The following is a 27,505-nucleotide window of genomic DNA, read 5'->3' as shown; positions in this document are numbered from 1 at the left end:
CATTGCAGCCATTTGCTAAAATCAAAAAAGTTCATTTTATTTCTCATTAATGTACACTCAGCAGCCCATCTTGACAGAAAAAAGAAAAACTGAAATATCACATGGTCGTAAGTATTCAGACCCTTTGCTGTGACACTCATATTTAACTCACATGCTGTCCATTTCTTCTGATCCTCCTTGAGATGGTTCTACTCCTTCATTGGAGTCCAGCTGTGTTTAATTAAACTGATTGGACTTGATTAGGAAAGGCACACACCTGTTTATATAAGACCTTACAGCTCACAGTGCATGTCAGAGCAAATGAGAATCATGAGGTCGAAGGAAATGCCCAAGGCACAGATCTGGCCAAGGTTACAAAAGAATTTCTGCAGCACTCAAGGTTCCTAAGAGCACAGTGGACTCCATAATCCTTAAATGGAAGAAGTTTGGGACGACTAGTACTCTTCCTAGACCTGGCCGTCCAGCCAAACTGAGCAATCGTGGGAGAAGAGCCTTGGTGAGAGGGGTAAAGAAGAACCCAAAGATCACCATGGCTGAGCTCCAGAGATGCAGTAGGGAGATGGGAGAAAGTTCCACAAAGTCAACTATCACTGCAGCCCTCCACCAGTCAGGGCTTTATGGCAGAGTGGCCCGACGGAAGCCTCTCCTCAGTGCAAGACATATGAAAGCCTGCATAGAGTTTACCAAACAACACATGAAGGACTATGAGAAATAAGATTCTCTGGTCTGATGAGACCAAGATTGAACTTTTAGGCATTAATTCTAAGCGGTATGTGTGGAGAAAACCAGGCACTGCTCATCACCTGCCCACAATCCCAACAGTGAAACATGGTGGTGGCAGCATCATGCTATGGGGGTGTTTTTCAGCTGCAGGGACAGGACGACTGGTTGCAATTGAAGGAAAGATGAATGCGGCCAAGTACAGAGATATCCTGGAAGAAAACTTCTTCCAGAGTGCTCTATACCTCAGACTGGGCCGAAGGTTCACCTTCCAACAAGACACTGACCCTAAGCACACAGCTAAAATAACAAAGGAGTGGCTTCGGAACAACTCTGTGACCATTCTTGACTGGCCCAGCCAGAGCCCTGACCTAAACCCAATTGAGCATCTCTGGAGAGACCTGAAAATGGCTGTCCACCAACGTTCACCATCCAACCTGACGGAACTGGAGAGGATCTGCAAGGAAGAATGGCAGAGGATCCCCAAATCCAGGTGTGAAAAACTTGTTGCATCATTCCCAAGAAGACTCATGGCTGTACTAGCTCAAAAGGGTGCTTCTACTCAATACTGAGCAAAGGGTCTAAATACTTATGAGCATGTCATATTTCAGTTTTTCTTTAATAAATTTGCAAAAATCTCTACATTTGTTTTTTTCTGTCAAGATGGGGTGCTGAGAAATAAAATGAACTTTTTTGATTTTAGCAAATTGCAATGAAACAGAGTGAAACATTTAAAGAGGTCTGAATACTTTCCGTACCCACTGTAAATAGAGAAGTGATAAACGCTCAAAGGATAGCAGCTGTGACAAGTTAGTCTTTTTTTCCACCTCATTTAATAACCAAGCACACCTATGCCACATATTGTCTAGTACAGGTATTTATTGATATTCTGGCAATTAGGTTACAGTACAGATGATGGTGAGTTAAATCCTTTTCTCCCACACACACACACACACTCTCACTAGCAAAGAGAGCAGCAACAACCCCTCTACTCCAATCAGTGAAACGAGTTATCACTTCTCCCTTGTCCACTCTTCTTTGAGCATGCTCCTCCACTGATGGCTCTGTGCTCTCTTCTTCATGGCGCCGATCTCAAGCGGTGGACAGCAGCCACTCCGCGAGGGACGATCTGCCCGAGATGCTCAAGAGAGCTGAGAGAAGTTTCCTATTCTTCTTATTCTTCCTATAGATAAAGACACAGAACTGTTGCTTCAACAAAAATATTGTATGTATTGTATATCCTCACATAGCTTGTGTGGGAGGGGTGTGTGTGTACAATGACATCCCTGTTCCTAACCTCTGACCAGCAGCTCAGCGATTGTGTGCTCAGCGTGTCTTCCCTCCAAAAAAGACAAACATTTAATAAAGGAAGGATTACATTGACAGAGAGGCATGGCTGCGTGTTTGTGTGTGTCCGAGCTGACATATTTCATATGGTGAGGATTACTTCTGGAGAGGCTTAAGCAGCACTGAACTCCCAGCAGGCCGTCTGCTACAGAGCGAGGAGATGCGGTGTACAAATGTACGGCGATGGAAGGCCGTATTCGGAGAAAGTGCTTCACGCTGTCGCTTTGACTGCACAAGACGGAGAATTTGCTGTGTTCAGCTCCCTAACTCGATCGTAAGCGGCACACCTGTGCCTGGCATCGTGTGGTTTATCCTAAGGAGGCGAAAAAACACGTCAGCATTTAAAAAAAATACTTATAGATTTTCTCTTAGTGTGCGCTTGTGTGTTGGTCTTCAGGGAAAATATGATTTGGACCAAATTAGGAGAAAATATGTGACAGATTTGATTTTAATTAGCAATACCAGCACATTTATATTCATTAAAATTGGTAAAGAACCAATTAGGAACATTCATTTTAAATCATAAAAAAAGGAAATATTTAAAAAACTGCCTCAGGAATACTGCACCACAAACACAGCTAAATAAAAGTTGGGCAAAGATATTGGCAGTGCACACTACACTTTTCTGAGCTTTTTGTTTTTGCTTTCTGGTGGTGTACTGGTTATAGCTGCATCCCTTTCAGCATCTAAAAGCATCTGGAATAACGTCGACATCAAAACATTTCTGAAGTAAACTAATCAGGTGTTGCATGTCTCCAAAGCAAAAGGGGGCAATTTTCTGCCGCAGTCGAGGAATTGCATAGCAGAAAACATCCCATCGTATCGACATGCTGGTGGGTCTGTCTCTCATCCACGGTCTGAGCTGCTGCAGTTATCTGTATCCAGTCTGATTTTCCAGTAATATTGGTACATGTTCTGGTTAAGGCGCGCAAGCACAAGAATAAATTGAAGTTCGTTTGAGTGCTGGGCTTAAAAAAACCTTTCAATTTAGTGTCGGTGGAGCTGCTTCCAGTTTTATTTCCTTTCTCGGTACTCCTTTCAGCTGTCAAGCTGCTGCTTTGATGAAAAGCATTATTAAATAGAAATTAAAGCAGCAGAGACTTTTAATCTTTGCAATGGGTCAAGCTCCACAAAGATACTGCATTTCCCACAATGCATCTCGTTGCTGCCTGTGACAAGCCAACTGATATTTTAAGAAATGGTCACGGTGAACATGCGTGTTCGTACCTCTTGCCGTTGACGACGCTCTCCAGTTCTCTGGCTTTGCGAGAGGCGGTGTGCAGTATGTCGTCTGGGATGTCAGCCAATCGGGCGACATTCAGGCCGTAGCTCCGCCCTGCAGCTCCTTCAGTTAACTGGTAGAGGAAAGTGATGAACTCTGGCTGAACCTCTCCGTCTGTCAGCGCGAACACACACACACACAATAAATATCTCCAACTGCCGATAGATGATGATTTAGAAAGTAAAATTGTTATAAATTGACCAGCAATGAAACAGTGAAAGCATTTTCATATGCACACACACACACACACACACACACACACACATACCGCCAGTGTCAGCGGCGATGTCAGGTTCATTGAGAAGGAAAGCCATATGGTAGTTCGACACGTGTTCAGGATACACCTGCTCCAGCTCGCACAGAGGAGGGTAATGGGTCACAAACAGGGTGAGGGCTTTCACCTAAGAAGAGGAAGGGGGAAGAGCCGAGTGTTAATATTTTGATGCCGGGTTGAAAGAAAAGCTGCCAGAAGGCCGTGTGTGCCAGACTTTTCTGGATGCGAAAGGATCAGGGAAACCGCGGGTCGGCCCGGTGGAACTGCAAAATGGACATTGTGCCGACATTGGTAGGAAAACATCCAGGGAAACGGTCGCTGACGGAGAATCTCATCACTTCCGTTGTCTCCGGCAGTCACAGACGTTTCGCTGGTGGGTAAAAGTAAGAAAAAGTACAGGATGTACAGTAAGAACATTTGTGGTGACCCTCGCCCTGCTATGTTTTGTTTTTACCGACAATAGATCTACCACCTTCCCACCTCCTCACCAGCTTTGCAGTGTGCCCGCGAAAAAAAATAGATCTGATCACAGTCTGTGCACAAAATGCAGACAAGAAAATCATATAAAAACTGCAGTAAGTGTACTGGTCATATTCATCTGTTGAGCACACCCAGATGCTTATTGCAGTGTATTAACAAGGAGTGAGAGGGGTCCTGTTGATTGAATAATGATCACATTTGAAAATCAATGAGCCACAGCCCCATAAAACGCAGCGGTGAAACATTGACGTTCTCGTAAACAAGGTGAAGTCACAAACACAAAATAAACAAACATAGCAAATTTAAACTAATAAAAAGCTACAAGTTGTGGATATCTTGGATCAGAGGTTTCCAACCTGCGGGGTCCCAACAAGGGGTCATGAGATGACTCTTTGGAGCCGTAATTACTCGGACAGCAGATAATGAAAAAAACAAATTCTGCTGGACAAAAGTAATATTAATCATAATGCGTCTGTTACGAGGGATCATAAGTAGATCTGGAAAAATATATGTGTGTATATATATATATATATATATATATATATATATATATATATATATATATATTAATGATGGCGACCACTGGGATATTTCAGTAGATAAGTTGAAACTTTGACCTGCTGGTGGCATCGTAACTAAAAAGTCAGCCAAGTCAATGGGATACATCCCCCATGGACCATGAATGCGTGTACAAAACTTCATGGCAGTGTTGAGATACTTCAAAAAGAAACAGAAAATAAATGATTTAACTAATCTACAAAGTATCCAAGTTTGTATAGCTATTCTAAGCCCTTAAGGAAAGGCATCTTTATCTTTACTACAACTAGGTCATTAATATGCTTAATAAACATTGAGTGTTTCAGTTCCGCTAAATGTTTCTTCTCCGTTAATGTTAATTGGATTATTTATTTTACTTTTTCCCTTCGGCCTTATACAAGAGAGAGAAGTAGGCGGAAAAAAAGGGCAGGAGGAGATGAAGTGACACATACCAAATGGTAGGTATCATAACAAATGTTGCATTATGTAACACCGTCTGTTTTACCACAACAAAGCAAAAGTTGTATCAAGCAAAAAAAAAGAGCGAGAGGATCTCCAGCTACCGTACTTTGGCCCATTGTTACTTAACCGCCTCCGTACCGCTGCAGTGAGCGGAGCTAAGACACCGTTTTGTGGACGTGTACATACATATGCAGTATTGATGAAACAAAGCTAGAGTGTGTGTGTGTGTGTGTGTGTGTGTGTGTGTGTGTGTGTGTGTATGTGTGTGTGTGAGAGCTCTCACGGCGAAGGAGGCCCATGATTCACATCATCGCAGCAGACAGGCGGCTGCAGAACTCGGCTGGCTCTGCGATCTAACCGCTCGGTCTTAGAAAGGTCACACGTCACCATTAATACCTCCCTCTGAAACAGACTCGCACGGTGAGAAACACACACGCACAGCTCTAATCATTTCTGTCCACCTACACCGAAAAGGTAAAAACAAGCAGAGGGTGCTGCCTTGATGATGTGCTAATTAGGCGCTAATGGCAGCTCACTACCAGACCACCCTGGCAGCTGTGTTCTGCAGAGCTGGACGATGTGACGGAATCAGTGCTGAAGCAATTAATCAATTAATCGTTTAGTCGGAAACCAGAAAATCCATCAGGGAAAAATGTATGTAAAAAACAATTAGCTGGTCTCAGAATCTCTGATCCTGCACATCCATATCTATACAGTTGGTTGACTGAATACGCAGTTTAAAGACTTTCTTTGCAGTTTAATTAAATGAACCTTAATAATAATAATCCATTTAATTTATATAGCGCTTTTTAAGATACTCAAAGACACTTTACATGTTACATTATACACCGTAGACACAGCTACAGGGAGCGACGCAGGGTTAAGTGTCTTGCTCAAGGACACATCGACTAGGGCGGGGATTGAACTGCCAACCCCCTGATTGAAAGACGGACATGCTAACCACTGACCCACAGTCGCCCCACAACCTTCTTTCGTCTTGTCTATACAGTTGGTTTCTCAGAGTTTTGTGACGCTAAAGAGAGCTGTGAGACCGCAGACTGTACATAAGAAGTGGACGGAGTCACCTTGACGTCACTTGTTGGTTTGTGGACTGCTGCTTGAAGCCTCGATCTTGTTTTTTTACAACCAAAAAATGACAAAAGGCTGGAGCTAAGCACACGCTGGATAAAAGACTTTTTTTGCCAACCAAAATGATACAATGTACTTGCATGAACTGATAACACACTGTGAAAGGGTTAAAGTTGTAAATTCCCAGACCAGACAACGCTGTGGTAACGACCTGTCAATCACAAGGTAGCCCCGTCCTAAAGCATGCCCTGTTTTATCATTTACTAAATGTACATCATGGTGTATTGAAGAAGAAATTGAGACCATAAACTCAATTCATCACTTTCTCCTTGACTTCTATACAATCAGACTTTTTGCAACCAGTCGGACCCTGCTGGTTATTAGGAAGAATGCAAGTTCAAGGCACTTCTGCATTGGCGTCGCTTCTCAGGAACGGAAGTTGCAGACTGTGCAGACACATGTCATCATTTGATCCAAAGTTCATTTAAAAAAACAACTGATGAGTAAGGTTACATTAATTGAACCGTAATCAAGCGCTAGGAAAAACATTACTGAAGGCCTAGTGATAATCTGTTGAAATATGATGGAGAAAAAAAAGAAACAGATTCCTCCTCCTCCTCCTCCTCATCCTCCTCCTCCTCCTCCTCATCCTCCTCATCCTCCTCCTCCTCCTCCGGTGATCGGATCCCGGGGGAAAAGGTCGGAGGGGTTAACACCACCATTAGCGTCTCTCTCGGTCTTGTTACTGCTCTCTATCCAATTAGACTCTAATCCAGTTTGGACTTAAGTCAACGCCCTCCGTGTTCTTGCCTCAGAACTAACTATGATTGTGTGTGTGTGTGTGTGTGTGTGTGTGTCACCGACCTCTGACTTTGGCCGCGAGTCAATCTCGTCCTCTCTCTGGTTAAGTGATTTGAGTCGGGGTCAGAGCCTGGTGAATAGGTGATGGCCTTTCCTTTAAAACATGTTTGCAGAACTGGCTGTTTAAGATGCCGACTTGGACCAGCGCTCAAGGGCGCTTCCGGAGGGAAGAATTAAACACTGCTTTTTAGAAATGAATGTCACTTGTCCAATTATGTCCCCATGAAAAATGCTGCTGGTCTTTGTGCAGCAGTTGCACCGTTTCTGACCAGTAAGGGTGAATGAAAAACACCAACACATTTGAATGTTTGTATGTTGTGTATAAATCTCTTAAAGGAACAGAGAGGAGGGGGGTCTATTGGCAAACATTTTATACATCGTTAATAAGTATGTTTTCTTTAGTGTATGTGCGGATACGGGAGTGTGAGTCAGATCGGGTGTCCTGCAGCACAGGGGCTCCACAGGGAACCGTTCTGGCTCCATTCCTCTTCTCCATCTACACATCGGACTTCAAACACAACTCTGCCAACTGCCACCTGCAAAAGTTCTCTGACGACTCTGCGATCGTCGGCCTCATCTCGGCCGATGATGACAGGGAGTACAGGGAACTGAACCAGGACTTCTTAGGATGGTGCCAGCGGAACCGCCTCCAGATCAACTCCAGCAAGACCAAGGAGCTGGTGGTGGACTTCCGCCGGGGTAAACGCTCTCCTCCAACACCAGTGAGCATCCGGGGACTGGACATTGAGATTGTGAAGTCTTATAAGTACCTGGGTGTTCACTTGAACAATAAACTGGACTGGTCTGACCACGCTCATGCACTCTACAAGAAGGGACAGAGCAGACTCTTTCTGCTGAGGAGACTGAGGTCCTTTGGGGTGCAGGGAGCACTCCTGAAGACCTTCTTCGACTCGGTGGTGGCATCAGCCATCTTTTATGGAGTGGTCTTCTGGTGCAGCGGCATCACAGCAGCTGACAGGAGGAGACTGGACAAACTGGTGGGGAAGGCCAGCAGCGTGCTGGGGTGTCCTCTGGATACTGTGGAGGTGGTGGGGGACAGGAGGATGATGGCCAAGCTATCGTCCCTGATGGACCACCCCTCCCACCCCATGCAGGGTACTCTGGCAGCGCTGCACAGCTCCTTCAGCCACCGGCTGATTCATCCCCGGTGTCTGGGGGAGAGGTACCGCAGGTCCTTTCTCCCCGCTGCTGTCAGGCTACACAACAAGCTGAGCTCCCAGTAGGCCACAAACACAATCACTTCGAACACTTTGGACTTCGCACTGAACAGCACTTTAGCCCAATTGTGCAATACTAATATGTTTAAGTACTTTTTAATTTTTTTAATTGATTTTATACACTTTATTCTATTTCTACTCCGTCTGTATATATAATATTCTTCTTGTTTTTACTCTTTTATCTTATTTCTGTTATTATACGACTTGTTTTTTTACTTATTACTGTGAGCAATGCTGTTGTAATCCTGTAATTTCCCCCTGAGGGACTAATAAAGGATTATCTTATCTTATCTTAAACTCCCCACAGAGCCCGGGAATCGAACAGTGCTAGAAACTACACCGCTCTTTTAGTAAATAATGACCTGAAAGAAGAAAGGGAAAAAAAAGAATTGTTGGGTTTTTGTCAGCTCAAACATTGGTCTTCATGGAGGTCTTGATCAGCGGTGTTTGGGGTAGAATTATGAGTTTGATTGGATTCCAATAAATATAAGGGAATAAGGACACAGAACAGATTGAACTGTTTGATTCAGAGAACTCTCACTTTTTCAGCCACACACCAGCCAGCGTTAGAAAGTAACTTCGGAGAAGAAAGCAGGCAAGCTGTGCCCGTGTCCTTGCCAGCATTAAGAGACCTTCTGTGTAAAGTAGATCAGGACTAACTTGTCGTTATCCGTCTCAGAATCAGTACTTTGGTTCAAGTGAATCCCTGCAGGGCCTCCATGCTGAAGGGATTCACTTGAACATTCATTTTCAAGCTTTGAGAGTATTCAAATCTAGTTTCGCTGTCTGCGTTACAGCGAATGCAGCGAGAAAACACACTGATAATCTACTATAAATGAAAAACATACATGCTTGCCAAAGCTTTTGATTTCCCTTCTGTTCTCCTTGAGTTTAAGTCCCCCGAATCTCCTCAGAGCATATCTATGAATGAATGATTGCCTCCACACGGCTCTCAACGTGGTGATGGTTGATTCAGCGGCGAGCAGCCAACGGTGCTAATAGCTTGCAACAACATCGTGGGGTCAGGGACAGCGTTATCAGTGGGAACCGTCATCACAGCATAGAGAAGCCTGGATTACAACACACACACACACACACACACACAGAGGGAGAGAGGGAGAGCTATAGAGGGAGAATAGTTGTTTGATGCTGTATATTAATGTTCTCGCAATAGCGAGAACAAAAGCCAAACGGAATGCCGTGTACAGAGCAGAGAGAAAGAGAGAGAGAGAGAGAGAGAGGGGAGAGAGCAAGAGTGTGAGAGAGAGAGAGAGAAAGAGAGAGAGAGAGAGAGAGAGAGCAGTGCAGAGTCAGTGGAGCACATGCGGGTACTTCGCAGGAGCGTTTGTGCATCAGCGTGAGCACATCAGACCATTTACGCCCACATGGAGCGATGCAAATGTGCCCATTAGAGTTCAGCCAAAAGGGAGTTCTAGGGAGTTGTAGTTCTCCAGCGAGTCCAAGTGTAAAGCTGGGCCCCATTCTGCCTGTTGTAGTTTTGGTTTTCTTTGCAGCGCAGTATTACAATGATTGTGCAGTCACATGCAAGCCTGAGTCACGGTGCGAGTGGTGAGCTTAGTGTGAAATACATAATAAAAGTGAGAGTCTGAGGGAGTCGGAGAGTGCGTAATGGCTAAAGAAGAGGACAGCGTGAGGTCACAGCCGGAGGCCAGTTGTGATATTGGCGCAAAAACCCAGTGTTTTTTTCTCTCTCTCTCTCTCCCTTTCCGTGTGTCAAGGCTGTCTCTTTTATCGAGTGGTGTTATGAAACCCATCTACATTATCAACTACCGCTTAGCTGAGTGCTGGGGGGGGGGGGGTTAGGGAAAAAGTGCGTCGCCATGACAACCGAGTCAAAAGAGGAGTAGTCTGAGGAGTCTGGCGAGGAGGAGGCCGGGGCAGAGGAGGACGAGTAGGAGGAAGAGGAGAGGAAGAGGAGTGAAAGACTCGGGTCGGCCAGCACCGAGGAGGCCTCTCAGTACAGGACAACTTATTTCGGTTGTCTTTCCTTTAATAGCAAGGCTTCTCTGACAAATCAATGTTGTTATACAACAGGTAGTTGGAGAGCTTCCTCCTCCTGCCAGCAGCTGCTTACATATTTTCATTCTACATTTTCTAGCAGGATTGCACAACAACCAAGATGCTGTCCAAAGATTAATGTGGAACTGGCAAAACATGAAAACTGGAATGAGCTGTTCAAAAGACAAATGTTTATCTTTATTTGAACAAGGGTAGTAATTGGGGGCAATTTAGAGCCTTCTTGACTGAGAACTTGGAAAACAGAAAATAAACAAATACCAGCTCTCACAGATTAGATACAGCTTGTAATATTTGATTACCCAGAAGGCAGAGGTGGAGTAAGTATACTTTAATGTTAAAACTCCAGAAACTCCTCAATCGTATCTGTCAATAAGCTGCACCCTGGGCCTTCACTATTTCGATTTGTGGTTTTTCGTAGTTCCCAAACAAAGTTGCTCAAGTGCAAGACTAAATACGTGCTCCCTAAATTCAGCGGGCACCATCCAGTCTGATAAATTGACATAAAAATGTAAATGACGTGTAATAATAGATTACGGAATATTTATTTATTATATTCATCCGATGTAGAATAGAATTTGTCTCTTTCGCTGCTTCATTATGTTCACCGTCTATTTGCTAACAGCTGCAGGAAGTGAGGTTGACAAGAGCAGAGTTTGGAGCCCACAAAAAACCACAACGAGGACCCAAAATAGGCTAAAAGGCTCCATAGAGCTGAGGGGGACTGTCCATTACGCCAGAGTGATAGCTTTCACATTGCATATGTCGTAAACAAAATAACAATAATAATATTTTGGATTAGTGCATCTTCTGGTGATTCTTTTAACTGACTTGTCAAAGTGTACAGAGACTCTCTGGGTAATGTGCGCGTTGACACATTACCCAGAGAGTCTCAGCTGTGTGTCCTAATTAATACCACAACCTCGAGCATGCAACCCCACGTCTGACTGAAACAATGGGTGTCCTGTGCCGACGCCATTGATCCAAAGCAAGGCAAATTCTCTACAGACGATTGACTCGCCAACGTTTCATGGTATCGATGACCCCTCACTAAACACAAACGGCATCCTCCCCTCTCCAGGTACCCCCTGGTCTGTAGACATACGCAACATTGTGCAACACCCAAAGAGGGCTCCTGACTGCGCCAGTTCACATTTAGCAAGATGGCGCCGTGCCAGTGGCTGCCTGTCGCAGTAGCTCCCTGTGTGTGTTTTAATTGATGCCCGCTGCCAGGCCTGAGATGCCAGAGGAGCTGCGGAGGAGGGCATCGGGTAACCTGGTCTTTAGCCTCATGGCTACACATACGGGAGACATGGCTGCACGCGGACTTTCCGGATCACAGTGCGTCGATGTCCGGCTTCAGGACTGTTCGGGCGGACAGAGACGCTATACAGAGCGGTAAGAGGAGAGGTGGCGGGATTGCAGTGTACGTGAACGAGAGTTGGTGAAATTCCGACCACGTGTGTGAAGGAGCGCTTCTGTAGCCCAAACCTTGAGCTGTTAGCCGTGGGGATGTGTCCGTATTATTTGCCGAGGGAGTTCACGTCTGCCATTATTGTCGCCGTTTACGTGCCACCATCAGCTGACGCCGAGGAAGCAGTGGACACCCTCCAATCTACTGTGTCTGGACTGCCGAGTCCAGACACAGTAGATTGGAGGGTGTCCATTTTTGTCAATCACTTGTGACTTTAACCACACCAGCCTGGATAAAGTCCTGCCCCACACCGAACAATAAAACTCTGGACCTACTGTATGCAAATGCTAAGGATGAATACAGTGAGCGAAGCTCAGGCAGTGCAAGGACTCCTACAGAAGGACGCTGTAGGCCAAACTCCAGCAGAACAACATGAGGGAGGTGTGGACCAGAATGAAGCAGATAACTGGCTTCAAGGTTGGAGGGAGGCAACCAGGGGGCTCCCTGGAGAGGTCCAACGAGCTAAACTGCAAAGCTGCAGAACCTGATGGCAGCAGCCCCAGGGTCCTGAAGACCTGCGCTATCCAGCTGTCAGATGTCCTGCAGCACCTCTACAACCTGAGCCTGAGACAGGAGGAGGTCCCGGTGCTGTGGATAACATTGTGCCTGGTCCCTGTACCAAAGATGACAACTTCATCTGACCTCAAGGACTTCCGACCAGGTGAAGGTGCTGGAGAGGATGGTCTTGACTCGCCTTCGACCGCAGGTGAAATCATCACTGGGCCCTTTGCAGTTTGCTTACCTGCCTTGTGTGGGAGTGGACGACGCCATCATCTACCTGCTGCAACGAGCTCAGTCGCACATGGATGGAACCGGTGGCTCTGTGAGAATCACTTTCTTTAACTTCTCCAGTGCATTCAACACCATCCAACCACTGTTGCTGTTGAGTGAGAAGCTGCGGGTGGTGGGGGGCAACGCGTCCACCGTCTCCTGGATCACTGACTACCTCACAGGCAGACCACAGTATGTCAGACTGGGCCATGTGCTGTCTGGGACGGTGGTCTGTGATGTTGGAGCCCCAAAGAGAACTGTTCCGTCTCTCTTCCTGTTCACCACTAACTTCCAGTACAACTGGGGGCCATGCCACCTGCAGAAGTTCTCTGATGACTCTGCACTGGTCGGGTGCATTAATGATGGACGGGAAGAGGAGTACAGGGCAGTAGTGGATGACTTTGTGGAGCGGGCCGGCAGAAATCACCTGCTTCTGAACGTCGACCAAGACCAGAGAGATGGAGGTCGACTTCAGGAGTAAGACGACGGCTCCACAACCACTGAGAGTTCTGGGAGAAGATGTGGACATGGTGGAGGAGGATGTGGACATGGTGGAGGAGTACAGGTTCCTGGGTGTCTCCATCGACAACAGACTGAACTGGAAGGCCAACATCAACGCTGTGTACAAGAAGGGGAGGAGTCAACTCTTTTTCTTGAGGAAACTTGGATCCTTCGATGTGTACAGCAAGATGTTGGAGATGTTCTACCAGTCTGTTGGACCAGTGCTCTGAGATGTTGGAGATGTTCTACCAGTCTGTTGGACCAGTGCTCTGTACTTCTCTGTAGTCTGCTGGGGGAGCAGCATTGGAGCCGGAGACACCAACTGGTGTGGAAGGCCGGCTCCATCATTGGCTGCAAACAGGACTATCCGGAAAACATATCGGACCACTCCCTCCACCACCTACTGCAGGGACAGCTTAGATACACTGTATACACTTTCATTTGTTTTTTTATTTTTACATTTCCTTTAAATTCTTAAATGTAATATTTCTTGCCCTGCTATTTTATTGTATTGTATATATGTAAACATGTTTGCTGCTGCCTCAAGAAATGTCACCCTGGGGATGAATAAAGTACATATCTTATCACACACGTCCTTTGAACACCATTAACAGTCACCGCTGCAGGGCCCACTGGGCGCACGAATGTTTGATGGTTAACTATTTATTCAGAAGTTTTCCTCCACACCAGCCCTCTCTTGCATCTCAGTCAATTGTGGTTATTGATGCCATTGCACCCACTAAAGTGAAGGTTGTCTCAGGTAAGAAAAGATCTCATTGGAGAAATGCCACGCTGGTCAGAATAGAGAAAAGAGAGTGTCGGAAAGCTGAGCGCAGGTGGCGAAAAACTAATCTCCAGGTTCACTGTGGTATCTATAAAAAGAGACTTCGCAATTATAATGTAGAACTTAGAAATGCAAGGCAGTCCTTCTTCTCTGACTTCATAACCAAAAACAATAACAATACACGCACCTTATTTGCTACCGTTGACAGGCTAACAAACCCTCTGGTGACAGTAACTGCTATGCTCCAATCCACCTGGGCATGCAATCAATTTGCCTCCTTTTTTGCTGACAAAATTCAGAAAATTAGACAAGCAGTCAGTGCCTCCACACCAACCACAGGGTATGTGTTGTCCCCATCTTTAGATAACATCCATGCAAATATCATGACACAATTTCATTCAATCAACCAAAGAAGCCTAGAAGACATTTTACAACATCTGAAAACATCCTCCTGCTGCTTGGATATTCTCCCAACACAATATTTCATACTGCATGACCACTGATTTTTTACAAATTGTAAACACATCCCTTCTCTTAGGTGTTTTCCCACAAGCCCTAAAAACTGAAGTTATTAAACCACTCAAATAACTGTTTTGATGTCTTCCAGTCCGGCTTTCGTCAGCACCACAGTACTGAAACTGCTCATGTTAAGGTTTTCAACGACATCCACTTAAACACAGACAGTGGCAACACTTCAGTCTTAGTATTACTAGGTCTCTGTGCTGCATTCGACACTCGACCATGACTTACTACTAGACAGACAAAGTCTGGGTAGGACTCTCTGGCGCAGCACTTAACTGGTTTGAATCCTACTTGAAGGACTGACAATACTTTGTGTCTGTAATTACACATCAGAGCTGAGTAGGTTGTTGTGTGGTGTTCCCCAAGGTATAATACTGGGGCCTCTTCTGTTCAACATCTACATGCTTCCACTGGCTCAGATTATGAAAAACAACAAAGTGTGTTATCATAATTATGCCGACGACACACAAATCTGCATAACTATATCACCAGGAGACTATAATCCCATACTAAATACATTGAAGAAATCAGCAACTGGATGCCAGAATTGTCTAAATAAAGATAAAACAGAAGTCATTGTTTTTGGTCCCAAGGATGAACAATCGAATGTCAGCGCTCAGCTTCAATCACTGATGTTAAGAACCACAAATCAAGCCAGAAATCCAGATCCAGCGACAAAGTGAGTATGTGTGCGTTTGACAACAAAGTGTATTCCACGTTATTTGATATTTCACACTAACTGTTACTCAAAAGTCCCATCAGTGCCTTCCCTCCCATTTCACTCTCCATTTCTTTCCCTCTTTAAATAGTCTTATTCACACATCAGCAGTACAGAGCGTCTCCAAACACACTTACATCTTTGATGAAGTACTTCAGGGTGGCATAGGCGATGGCGATCCCATCGTGGGTGCTGGTTCCCCGTCCCAGTTCATCGAGGATGACTAATGAGCGCTCGGTTGCGCGGCGAATGATCTCCGAGGCTTCGGTCAGCTCTTCCATGAAAGTGCTGCGGCCTTTGTAAATGTTGTCCGAAGCCCCCATCCTGATGATCAGAGCAAGAGAAAAAAGAAAAGCGAAAGGGTCAGAGGTCAAAAGTGAAAGGGTGAAAGAGAGTGATGTGGAGATCAAATTGCACAAATGGCATGTCGGACTGATCGTGCAGTCTGTCTTCAGGGTTAGATTGAACGTTTTCCATCATTCTTTATCCCCTTTCATAGTTCTACTTTTGAACTCCTGTAATAAAAAATAAATACACATTTCCAGATGACCTTGATTTGATCATAATTGATAAACTCACCAATACAAGTTACGCTAGGTGAATCATCAACATTTTAAAGCTGCAGCACAATCTAAAGTAGATTTTCAGATACAACCATTATTGTAAATACTAAAACACATGTAACGTGTTGTTCTTCCACAAACTCAACAAAACACCCACAGACAGAACTGCAGACACCACCAAGAAAAGAAAAGGTGAGATGGAAAAGGAAGGGTGTGAAACAAAAAGAGAGAGAAAGGAGCTCCCACACTCTGAGGTCCCTTTTTCAAACCGAGCAGGAGAACAAGAAGGAAGTCCACCTGCGGGGTGATGGCGTCGTTCCCTCACGTGTCATACATGACCCCGTATGACCTCCAGGCCTCGACGTTACGCTCTTATGAAGATGCCACGTTCAATTTCTAACATAATTTCCATGAGATGCAAAACTCTGCTTACCAATGCGTCTTCTCCTCTGAGGTTAACTGGGTTTAACATCCAGCCATTTGTGAAATTCCTCCAGGTTTTATTTTTCCAATTAATCTGGATTTATACTCATTCAGCCTACAGCGTTTAAAATGCGTCGCAGATTAAAATGATTATTTTTAAACAGAAAATAAAAATGTTTTTCTGCAACACTCACAGGCCCCAACAAATCAAAAGTAAATTATAATCTGTTCATTCGCTAGGGCATTAATTTCCTCACTAACAGAAACTGATGCAGACTTCCAAATGTTATTTCATGTCCTTAAACTTCATCAATGTCAACATTCTTTGAAAAGAAAACCTTGATGTGTGTTTTGGTTTAATTTTTTAACCGAGAGAGGGCTCCAGAAAAGGGGGAGATGTGGACCCCGAGACGCTTCACCCAAATGTGACCGATGAAACCATCGACGTTAATCTGCTGCTATGAACCCCCGATACAGGAGGACTGAAATGTTCTGGCATGAGGCCCAACGTGTGATGAGAAAAACAACATTAAAAACAAATCTACTAGTCAGCATGTGATAAATGCATTGACAAATACCTCAAGCATTAGCGTTGCTGATGATGAATCTAAATGTGGAACGAGACGAACTTGAACACTATCGATGTAGCACCCGCCGAGCCCGCCCACGTCAATGGATATTGCAATGACAACATGGTGACTTCTTTACGAGCCTCGCAGCCCGTCTGAAAGCACCGATACGGGCTGACGGGCAGAGCCGGGACTCCCGCTGGAGCACAGATGCCTCGCCAGTCAGCGTTCTCTCACTTCCAAATCTGTGTATTGTCCTTCAACATAGCGGCATGGCACCATCGAACAACCGACAGAAGCCCCCCAACCCCAGGACGCGCGTTACCACGGATACGCCACACGCCACATCGGAGGGGTGTGGCAGACATGCTGCTGCATTTCATTAGCCAATGTATCGTTTGTGCACGCGCATGTGTGCCAAGACTCAGGGGAAATTATGACGATCAGATCTATACTGCGGGAAGGACCGAATCAGACGAAAGGAGGGAGTGATGAGCGGATGGGCAGCAGAAACACAGGCGCGCCCCACCAGCTGGGTGTCCCGCTGCTCTGCATCCAGTTCCTCATGAGTCATTCATCATCAGCAGCTCACACCTCTCCGGAAAGCAGGATTTCAAAGGTCTTTCTGAAAGTCAAGGTTCACTTGTTGCTCTCAGACAGCCCCGTTTTCTTTTTCTACCTATTAGTACCTAATGACATAATCTATGTCATTAGGTAATCTATGTAATCTAATCAATCAAAATGTCTTGTTTTTTGGCCCAAAAAAACAACCACAATCCAAATGGGAAAAAAAGGATACTTGGAGGAGACAAAGATGGAGTTTAGTCTTGGCTCTTTGATGACAACTGTTAACGGTTAAAGGAAAAAGTGAACATCTCGACCTGTTGCATTCTATTGAGCGTACAGGCAGAGAAGATGGCTTCAGCAACAGTACATTTCTTCCAGCGCGACTGGTAAATGTTGCTTGAGTCGCCGAAGAAACTGCTGCACGTTTGATATGCACATTTTAAACCTCCTTTAAAACTTCTATTGTAGCTGAGCTGGATATTTTCCCCAAAAACACATTCACACCGCACCGTAACAACTTCCATTAAGGATGCAACATTCTTCCACACGCCCGACGTGTTTCACACCGCTGTCCGTGATGATGTCACAGCTCAATTCTGGGCCCCAAAAAAGAAAAGAAAAAAGATAGTAATCTCACTGCATTTTCTAAGGGGAGCCTGTGGAAGACTTAAGTAAAACACGGCATAATCACTGCTACCAGCTATTAAAAAGTCCTTTTCAAAAATGCTGTTTTACATTCTGCTTCCTTTTGCTGTTTCCATAACAACCAGGGATGGAAGGATGTGCTCTGTAACCTTCAGGACTCAGTGCCAACAATGAAACACACACACACCTGCATATACACATATATCTGTCTGACACACACACACGGATGGCATATTTGTAAAAAAAAATACAAAATGCTGTAGCACAGAGAAGTGGGCAGGCACCCTGCTATAAACCTAATCTCCACATGATTCCCTTTATCCTCATTGATAATCTATCATCTGGATCAGTTCAGACAGGATATCCCATTAGACGCCTACGCATCATCTCATTACCACCACCCCCCCCCCTCCCCAAACACACAGAGACTGCTTATTCCACTCACAAGCTCTCACTCCACCTCTGTCTCCCCTCTCGCTCATAAACACACAACAAGATGAAGCAATTCCCGGCGCTGCGTCTGCCGTGCTCGACACAGCGGCGGGAATTGATTGAGCGATTACGACCCCGACTGATTCTCCTCAGGATCTCGGTGATGGAGGGGGGGGGGGAGCTGAGCGGCCCAATTAGAAACAGAAAGGACACGGGAGGAGAGGACAGACGGTCTTGCATGTGTTTCTATGGATACGAATTAGCTCTTTAAGGTGCTTTTCCTTCACATCCTGTACTGCTTCACACTCGTAGACCTTCACTGACTGAAGCTCATTCTCTATGCTCACCCTACCCTGACCTAAAACTAATTACTCCCTCAAGAAGTCTTTTGTTGTTGTTTTTTTACAATTATTTTCAAAGCAATATGCTTTTTTTATTATAAAAGCAGAACAGCCTTGGTGACTTGGGCTAAAATCCTCAGTTCAAATCCCACTGGGGACCTATGTTGCATGTCACTCCACAGCTCTTTGCTGTAATCTCAATACTATCAATACTAACTCAAACAAAGAGGATACATTTAAACTCAGATTGTATGACTTCCGAGAGTCATTTCCTGCAGGAAGAAGACATCAATAAGCTTAGTTTACAAAGAAAGTAAATATGTTTTGGTATGAGCACAACAAAAATGTTTGAGATAAGAAAAAGTGAAGAAAAAACATGGAGGAGGAAAATGGTGGCGGAGAATGAGCATCTCACTACATCTGAAGAGCAGATTTTGCCGATGGTATTTTAGAAGATGTGGGTGCTCCAGATTTACAGCTATTTAATTCATTGTAATCTGTGAAGAAAAAAGTTTTTTTAATACATTTATATTGTAAGCTTATTTCTCTTTGACAAATTGAACTTTTTTTTAAATATTGTTTATAATTGAATTTTAGCTGAGTTTAAATGTTTTAATCTTTTTTCTTCTGTTCCGAATATAGAGAATACATGATCTGCACTGCTATTAATAAATAATCGGATCCTTACTTGTGTCCACTCAACCCAACCGCCCCGTTCTAATAAACCCAAACGCTAAAGGAGACACTTAAATATGTGAGAACCCCTCGATCCCCTCGTTACATGAATGGGAAGTCCAAAACCACCAACTGCTTCTCTCGAGGACAGAGGTAAGAACACACACACACACACACACACACACACCCACACACACACACACACGCACGCACACACGCACGCACGCACGCACACACACACGCACACACGCACACCTCCGGCACCAACTGGGTTAATATATAAGAACATGCTTAAACCCACGAAAAAGAAGACAATTACACACATCTGCAAGCCATTATGTCTAATCACATAGTGCAGCAGAGGTAGAATAACAGAGACCATACAGCTTATTGGCCTGTGCTCCACACTAATATGTAGTCGGGGCTGGAAACAACATGCAGAGCTTACTGCTACTGTCATCATAATGAGAATAATCAGCAGGGGGAGGGAGGGCGATCTTCTCCAACAAAGCCTCATTGTCAAAGGGTTTTACAATACAGAGAGTTGCATCTCACAGAACCATGATGGAACATTTGTCAAATAACTCCCTCTTTCTTGTTTTCTGTGCAGCGGCATTAAATTACTTTAATAGTCCGAGAGGACCCTGTTGTTATTCTTAGGGGAACATTGGGCGCATATTTGGGGTAAATGCCATACTCCAAAACTCACCAAATGTGGCAAGCTTGTCAGGCTTGGCGAAAATAGCCATCAGATATAGACGTCAAATTTGGGTTTTAAAAAATGGCTTACCTACCTCTTTGTTAAAAACACACAATTGCGCATTTCTCCTACACGCTTGGTCCGATTCATACCAAACGTGTTGTCCTTAATAAATGGAGCGATATCAACTAAAGTTATAAAGCGTTTTGATATCTCATTGTGTTTAAGAGATATGGAACAATGAACCTCTTAGGGGCGTGTCTCGTTTTTCAATGCTCATAACTTCAGAACTATTTGGCCTAATCACTCCAAATGTTCAGCATATGTGCACATTGCATCCTGTAACATGTACAACAAATCTGCGATTTAGACACTAGGGGGCGCTACAGTAATTCGCCCAATTTGGGCGTTTTTGTCATTTTTGACCATTTTGAGCATTCGTACTTTAACACACTCCTCCCACAAAATGTATCCGATCAACTTCCATTTTATTTAAGAATGGTCTAAAGACCTTAAAGATGAATAGTTGTCAAAATGGTGAGTTTTCACTGAAAAACCTTGACGTTGCCCCCAATACACACCACCCACTTTGTGCAGTTTGTTATGTTATAGAAAGTTGCTGTAAATCAAATGTACATCATCCAATCCTGCCAAAAATAAGCATGCATGATGCTAGTACAGGCTTGAGCACATTTACATGAAGAAACGTTTGAATTCGTCATAGCAAAACCTACTGGCAAAAGGAAATGAAATGTTTTATACTAAAGTATTAAACTTGTCACAGCGCCACCTCCTGGCTCCTACTGGCCGAAGTAAATCAGCCTAAAACGCATCGGATTCACATGTAATTTACATGACGTGGTCTAGACTTACCGTAGAGACACATCATACATGTATATGTTCACATTGTCACAGCGCCACCTACTGGCTCCACTGGACTTCCTCGAATCTGCCCCAAACTTGTCATGCTTGATAAATGTCACGGTCTGAGGATATTGACAAGCTTATTTTCACTCAGTCAAAGCGCCACCTACTGGCCAAAGGAAATCAGCGTTACGTGACAAACGGTAAAACGTCAGACCGGCGGGCCTGCGTTCTTGGCTGAGGGAGCAGTCGTCCAGCCAGTACCCCCGACGTGCGCGGAGGAACGAGGACCCGCACATCGCTGCTTGCAGCTTTAATTTAACTTCGTAGATGTCTCTCTTGACGGGACTTCATTTATGACGTGGATATGTCATTGTATTCATGGTATGATCATCTTGATATCATTGTGATAGTCATTCTCTGTAGTTATTTAATGATGTTTATTTACGTGTGTGTCGTAAACGGAGCTTCTCTGTGCTTTGTTGACATAGGCCGGCCGCACATACTGTTAGTGCACGTGAGCGTGCCCCGCTGGCCACCGCTCTCATGCGGCGGTTACAGCTGATAACCGAAGGCGGCGTCATGGAAGCGTAGCACAAACCCTCCGGTTCCCCCTTTAGGTAAACACCGTTTGCTCAATCAGCACTTCCACTTAAAACCGATTCACATTTGTGTTCATACCTGGTATAGATGCCGTCCAGCACGCCCAGGCGGGCCTCAGAGGCCGGGACGTAGGAGCCCATCTGAGCCAGAACACAAATCAGGGCCACCTGGCGGATGTAGGAGCTCTTACCCCCCATATTAGGACCAGTGATTATCATAGTTCTCCTGCCATCGCCCTGTGAGACAGGAGAGGAGAGGAGAGGAGAGAAGAGGAGAGGAGAGGAGAGGAGAGGAGAGGAGAGGAGAGGAGAGGAGAGGAGAGGAGAGGAGAGGAGAGGAGAGGAGAGGAGAGGAGAGGATAACAGTGACAAAGACAGAAGGCGATGAGAGAGACAGAATAAGATATTTGCATGCTGTCCTGCACAGCTGAGGAGGTGGGTGGATTGAAAGCTTGGCTCCTCTTCCTATTGGCTTGTGCTTCTGTTGCAAAATTAACCTACACCCACTGAGCAAGGAAGTGTGTGCGGTGCCATGCAAGTCTGGATGAGTGCACGTTACGTGCGTGTATTTGTGAGAGTGCTGTTACAAATTTGTTTCAAAGCCGCCTCAATGAGCAAACAAACGTCCCAGCGTGTTTTGGCTCAACTTGTGGTTGAAGCACTTTGAATGAGCCTGTGTGTGTGTGTGTCTGTGTGTGTGTGTGTGTGTGTGTGTGTGTGTGTGTGTGTGTGTGTGTGTGTGTGTGTGTGTGTGTGTGTGTGTGTGTGTGTGTGTGTGTGTGTGTGTGTGTGTGTGTGTGTGTGTGCACCTGTAGTTTGGTGAGGTTGGGCACATACTGGTTGTGCTCTCCCATCAGTAAGTCGATGGCAGGGTGTCTGCCGTCCTGGATCATAATCTCACGCCGACCGTCACACACCTCTGGTCTGGACAGAGAACACACAAGTTGGGCACATATAGAACCAATTAAAACGCGCGGACACACACACACACACACACACACACAGTTAAGACATTAAAATGGAACACTATATTAATCAAACATTTGAACTTATGAATACAACATTTAATTGAATAAAATTGAATTTAAAAAAAGCCAAATAAGATATTAAAATTAATGAATAAACGGTGAAACCTGTTGCTATTTATACTGCTCTGAAATATATTTTGCATTTTTTCTGTCAAAATACACAATTGATCGATTTTTTACAATAATATTGGCCTAATGATTCATTGGCCAGGCTTCGAATAAATATACTAAATCAACACATTCAAACACAAACCGGCACAATGCCGGCTTTCCTTAAAGGAATAGTTTAGGAAATACGCTTGTTGACTATTTTAGAGAGTTAGATGTGAAGACCGGCGCAGTAACTTCCTGACAACATACTGCAAACATACTCTACTCCCGGGCCAAGAAATAGCTGTGACCCCTCGTTAGACTACAACATGTTCTTTTTTACTCTTCACAGCTTCGGACAGCCATTCCCACTGCTCCGAGTCTCTATGCTAAGCTAACCGTCTGCTGGCTGTAACTTCATGATTAGCGTAGAGACATGAGTGGTATTGATCTTGTCTAGCTATTGGCAAGTGCAAATATCCCCATGTATTGTACTAATATTAATAATAATAATAATAATAATAATAATAATAATTTCATTTGTATAGCACTTAGGTACTAAAGGCACTTTACACGGTAAAAGCAAAAATAATAAAAGCGATAGCAATAGGAACATGTAGAGAGATGACATTCTCGCAGTAAGAAACAAAACTAAAACATACATCAAACTATTCCTTTAAAATAAAACACACATATTTACACGCAAAAGTAGAGACTTTAGGAGAGCAATGGCAAAACAGAAGTCAGGGATTTAAAGAGGAGCAATAAAAAAAGAAGGACTGCGGTATGAAGTCGTGGATGGAGCTATAAGAACAAAATGGAACAATAGAAAGGTGTGTGTATGCATGTGTGCATGTGTGCGTGTGCGTGTGCGTGTGCGTGTGTGGGAGAGATGTTGGCGTTTTGGCTGAGCACGCTGCTGAGCCCGGTGCACACTCCCACACACAGCCTGTCTGAGACTATAGGACACGACACAGGACACCCACACGTTATCTCACACACACACACACACACACACACACACACACGCACCAATATTTACGGTTATCGTGAGAGGACATCACCTGCAATAGTCCCCTTGTTTAGCCACCTCAGCCAATGAAAAGAGACAGTCCATGGTTGCTAGGTGACTAATAGCCCTTTTCATGGTGTGATAGTGCTCCCCAAACTGACTGCGAAGAGAGAGAGAAGGAGGGAGGGAGGGATGGGGGATGTGGGGTGGGGGAGAGAGATTGTGAAGTGTAAATTAAGGTAAGTGCATACGGCGTTCTGACAACACCGACGGTCCACTCGACCAAAACAGACTGGCAGAGGAGAGAGCCGAGCAGACATCTCTCTGAAAGAGAGGCCGACATGGTTTTAGCAGTTTTTTCCATTTGAGTTCATGATCAGCTGTTTGTGTGTATATGTGTGTGTGTGTGTGTGTGTGTGTGTGTGTGTCATACTCCAGAAAATGTGTCCACTCCCTCTGGCAGTCCAGCAGCAGCTGCTCTCGGAGCTGCAGCAGCTTCTTGTAGCGCTCCGCCAGGAAGGGAGAGTGATACCTGCTGACTGCCTTGGTGCTGTGGGGGGGCAGAACCAATGACTGATGTGAATACGTCCAACCTGTCACAATATACTGAGCTTCAATAAATACTGAGACTGCCTGACACGTCTCTTCTTGTCTCAAGCCGCCTTAAACCGAAGCCACTTGTCCATGTGTTGTTACGACCAGATCAGCATTTATTTACTTGTTTTGCTTTATTTATTGGATCACTGCCTGAAGATTTAAATGATCCAGGAGAGTCGCCGCGAGTGGTTCACAGCTTCTCATAGAACACGAACGGCAGGTCCTCCTGGCTCGTCGCGGCTTTCCCTTCAGCTGCGTGTTGCTCCTTCAGCTTCTGGCTGTGAGTTTATCAGAGTTTTTACGACTGAAAGCAGCTGCACCAAGGAGAACAGTGAGAAGGAAACTAAAGAGAGAAGTTGAGGGCCGTGAAACCAGAAGTGCAGCTTTAAACCATTAAAGGATTAGCTTCGTCACCAAATTACCTTTTAATGTACCGTAGTTTAAAATAGTGCTGTTACTATGGTTGCTTGCAGTTAAATACACCTTTGCTGTTGTATTTTGGTCGTTTATGTCGTGATTTATTTAGATTTTGACTTTTTGCTCCAACTGTCTCTCTGTGTGAGGGTTTGCTGTTGTCATAGAAACATACAGTAAGTATGACAGGTGGTGTCCTAAATCAAGGCACAACTTTAACAAACACCTGCAAACCAATCAGAAACATGTACTTTTCATGGCCGTGATATATCACGATATATTATGAAAAATGAAGAAGAAATTAATTTGCCATCTCCAGTGTCTTGGAGACAACGCCTAACATTTAACGCTCCACAAAACACCATTCAGGGAAAAAGAAATACATTTCCTCAGAATGATGCAGCTAAATCTCAGATGACACTTCACTGACTAGAATTACCGCCTCGCAGTTTAATGACATTAGATATTTGTGTGGAATTGACATAATTAGCATATGAATTCTTGAGTTAATTAGCAACCTTTGACAATTAAATTGTAATCAGTTCATCTTTGAGTCAAAGTGGATGTTTGTGCCGGGTGTGAAGAGAATTCCCTCCAGGTGTTTCTGAAATCCCGACTTCAAAAGAAGTCGCACTGATTCCCTCGACAAAAAGCCAATGGGATTGTTTTTCATTGGATTTTGGATTTTGTGACACACGTCTTGTTCAGCAAGATAATCTTCTCAAGTGAACACCACTTTTGTGTTTTTTGAACCGTGCGTTCAATCAGGAGACGTTTTGTCGTCTCAATTAACCACTTGTTAGCAGCCGGACCAAAAACCAAAAACCCATTCAGAAAAGAAACCAAGGACTTTGAGAGGAGATAGAAAGAAGTGCAAATCGCTGACTCATTTCCTGATGTTCAATCATTTCAGAGGTGAGATTTAACCCCTTGGAGCACATTTTAGTCAGTGCCCTTATTGTGTCAATTTAGAAAATCTGATAAAGTCTCAGGGACTGGGAGTGTGTGTGTGTGTGTGTGTGTGTGTGTGTGTGTGTGTGTGTGTGTGTGTGTGTGTGTGTGTGTGTGCTCACCTGCTGATTTTGACCCAGTCAGGTGGAACAGTGGACGACAACGAGTTCTTCACCTCAATCAGAAACTGAGGGCAGAGGAGGAAGAGGAGGAAGACGAAGACTTTGATAAATAAGACGGGAGAGGACGGACCAAACAATGTGTCACTCTTGATTAAAACTGACACACACCGATACGGAACACGCGCGCACAGACATCAGATCGCCGCCGTGACTCATTCCCCCACCCGAGTCAGGCTGTCAACACCCCCGCCCCCCCACACCTGTCTATCACCCTCAGCCTCAAACACACAGTCGGTACCTCCTGTCCAGAGACGGTGGCGTAGTCCAGCGCCGGGGCCTTCAGCGTCCGTCGGATGTCTTTGCGGTGGTCTTGGATCTGGCCGACGACGGTCTGGATCTGTTCTCTTCTTTCCCGAAGCACCGGGAAGCCAGACAGGTCTGAGAACAGCTCCGTCTTATTTCCCGTCCTGCGCCGACACACAGAAAGAGCAGAGAGTAGTCAGGGAGACTGTGTGTGTGTGTGTGTGTGTGTGTGTGTGTGTGTGTGTGTGTGTGTGTGTGTGTGTGTGTGTGTGTGTGTGTGTGTGTGTTCATGTAAAACTATGCTGCTGCAAGTTCTCGTCTTCTTAGTTTTGAGAAAATGACAATACAGTTCTATCACACAGCAATTGAACAAGTCTCCACTGTTACAGAAAAAAAGAGTCGATCAATTGATCAACAAAGCCATGATCGAGTTGTGATCGGCACACTGGCTGGTTCTTACAAAGTGATGACTAAGTCTTCTATCATTGTTAAAAGACAATATTTGGGCTCTGGAGTGTTTGAGAACATGTGGTGGGCATTTCATTATTAGTTTGACTATTTATAGGCTAAATCAATTGATCTAAAAAGAAAAATAAGAAAATAAAGTTAAATAGTGTAATATCTCAGTCTCAGTTCTGCATTCCGTATCTGCGAGAGCCCGATGAGTGTAAACAACAAAGCAATCGAAATGATGAAACGTTCTTAAGTAATAAACAATAAAGACCACTCAGACAAAATCTATGACAATGACATTTGGGAGTAAATCTGCTTCCACAATGAATCACCACTTAATCAAGGTGTCTGGAGAGAGCTGCATGCTCAGATTTTTAGATACTGTTCTTGAACCACCCCCACCCCCTCGCGCTGATGCATACTCACTTGGCGGCCCTTTCATTGAGCACCTCGAGGTGGCTGTGGGCCGGAGCCAGCAGGTCCGGCGTGTCCAACAAGAGGCCTCGGAGGAGCGCGGAGCTGATCTGGGACTGGACCGCTGGGAGCAAGGCCCGCAGTTCACTTCCCAGTCGAGAAAGGCCGCTGCTAATGAGGTAAAACTCCTGCGTGGAAGACTGGAACGTACAAAGATATGCACACCATTTGATGAAGATGGGGGGGGGGGGGGGGGGGGGGGGGGGGGGGGTTCTGCAGCTAGATCACATCCCTAAATCTCTCTGCAGCGCTAGCTTTAACAGCGATCATCCATTGCAGCCAGCACTCTGAGAGACGTCCACTCATTAAGCAGCAGCAGAGTCTGCAGGTCTTCACAACGCGGCACCAAGAAAAATATACCAAGACGCGTAATTTTTTTTTATTTTTTAAAAAGACCTATTTGAAAGTAAATGCAAACAATAATGACAATACTCTGCTTTTCAGACCAAATCCAGAGAATATACGACCAAGAGTCATGCAACACTGGGGTCCTCTAACTGTATTCACAAGAAGATAGTGAATGATGGAAACTATAAATATGAATATATATTTACATTGCACTCTTATTTGTATTACCATAATT

The 27,505-nt window shown here is 44.7% G+C and overlaps 1 protein-coding gene across 4 annotated transcripts in view; it reads right to left on the bottom strand.

The window, feature by feature from the left end:
* Positions 1 to 1,581: 1,581 nt before the first annotated feature.
* The window catches only part of msh3 (mutS homolog 3 (E. coli)), a 38,065-nt gene continuing 12,141 nt past the window's right edge, over positions 1,582 to 27,505 (bottom strand). For 2 of the 4 annotated variants that reach the window (XM_034541094.1, XM_034541096.1), the window contains 11 exons: positions 26,875 to 27,062; positions 25,991 to 26,159; positions 25,693 to 25,757; positions 24,042 to 24,158; positions 23,661 to 23,768; positions 22,288 to 22,402; positions 21,558 to 21,715; positions 15,235 to 15,421; positions 3,618 to 3,750; positions 3,295 to 3,463; positions 1,582 to 1,903 (listed from right to left, as the gene is read on the bottom strand). In XM_034541094.1, the coding sequence (XP_034396985.1) occupies positions 1,813 to 1,903; positions 3,295 to 3,463; positions 3,618 to 3,750; positions 15,235 to 15,421; positions 21,558 to 21,715; positions 22,288 to 22,402; positions 23,661 to 23,768; positions 24,042 to 24,158; positions 25,693 to 25,757; positions 25,991 to 26,159; positions 26,875 to 27,062 (1,500 nt within the window). In that variant the 3' untranslated portion in view covers positions 1,582 to 1,812. Of the gene's footprint in view, positions 2,381 to 3,294; positions 3,464 to 3,617; positions 3,751 to 15,234; positions 15,422 to 21,557; positions 21,716 to 22,287; positions 22,403 to 23,660; positions 23,769 to 24,041; positions 24,159 to 25,692; positions 25,758 to 25,990; positions 26,160 to 26,874; positions 27,063 to 27,505 lie in introns of all 4 variants that reach the window. The other 2 variants (XR_004609946.1, XM_034541095.1) reach the window with 2 other exon arrangements.

This window comes from Cyclopterus lumpus, chromosome 9 (genome assembly GCF_009769545.1).
Source record: "Cyclopterus lumpus isolate fCycLum1 chromosome 9, fCycLum1.pri, whole genome shotgun sequence".
Classification (NCBI taxonomy): Eukaryota; Metazoa; Chordata; class Actinopteri; order Perciformes; family Cyclopteridae; genus Cyclopterus; species Cyclopterus lumpus.
The sequence above is the reverse complement of the archived record's forward strand: the minus strand, read 5'-3'. Positions and strand labels throughout refer to the sequence as shown.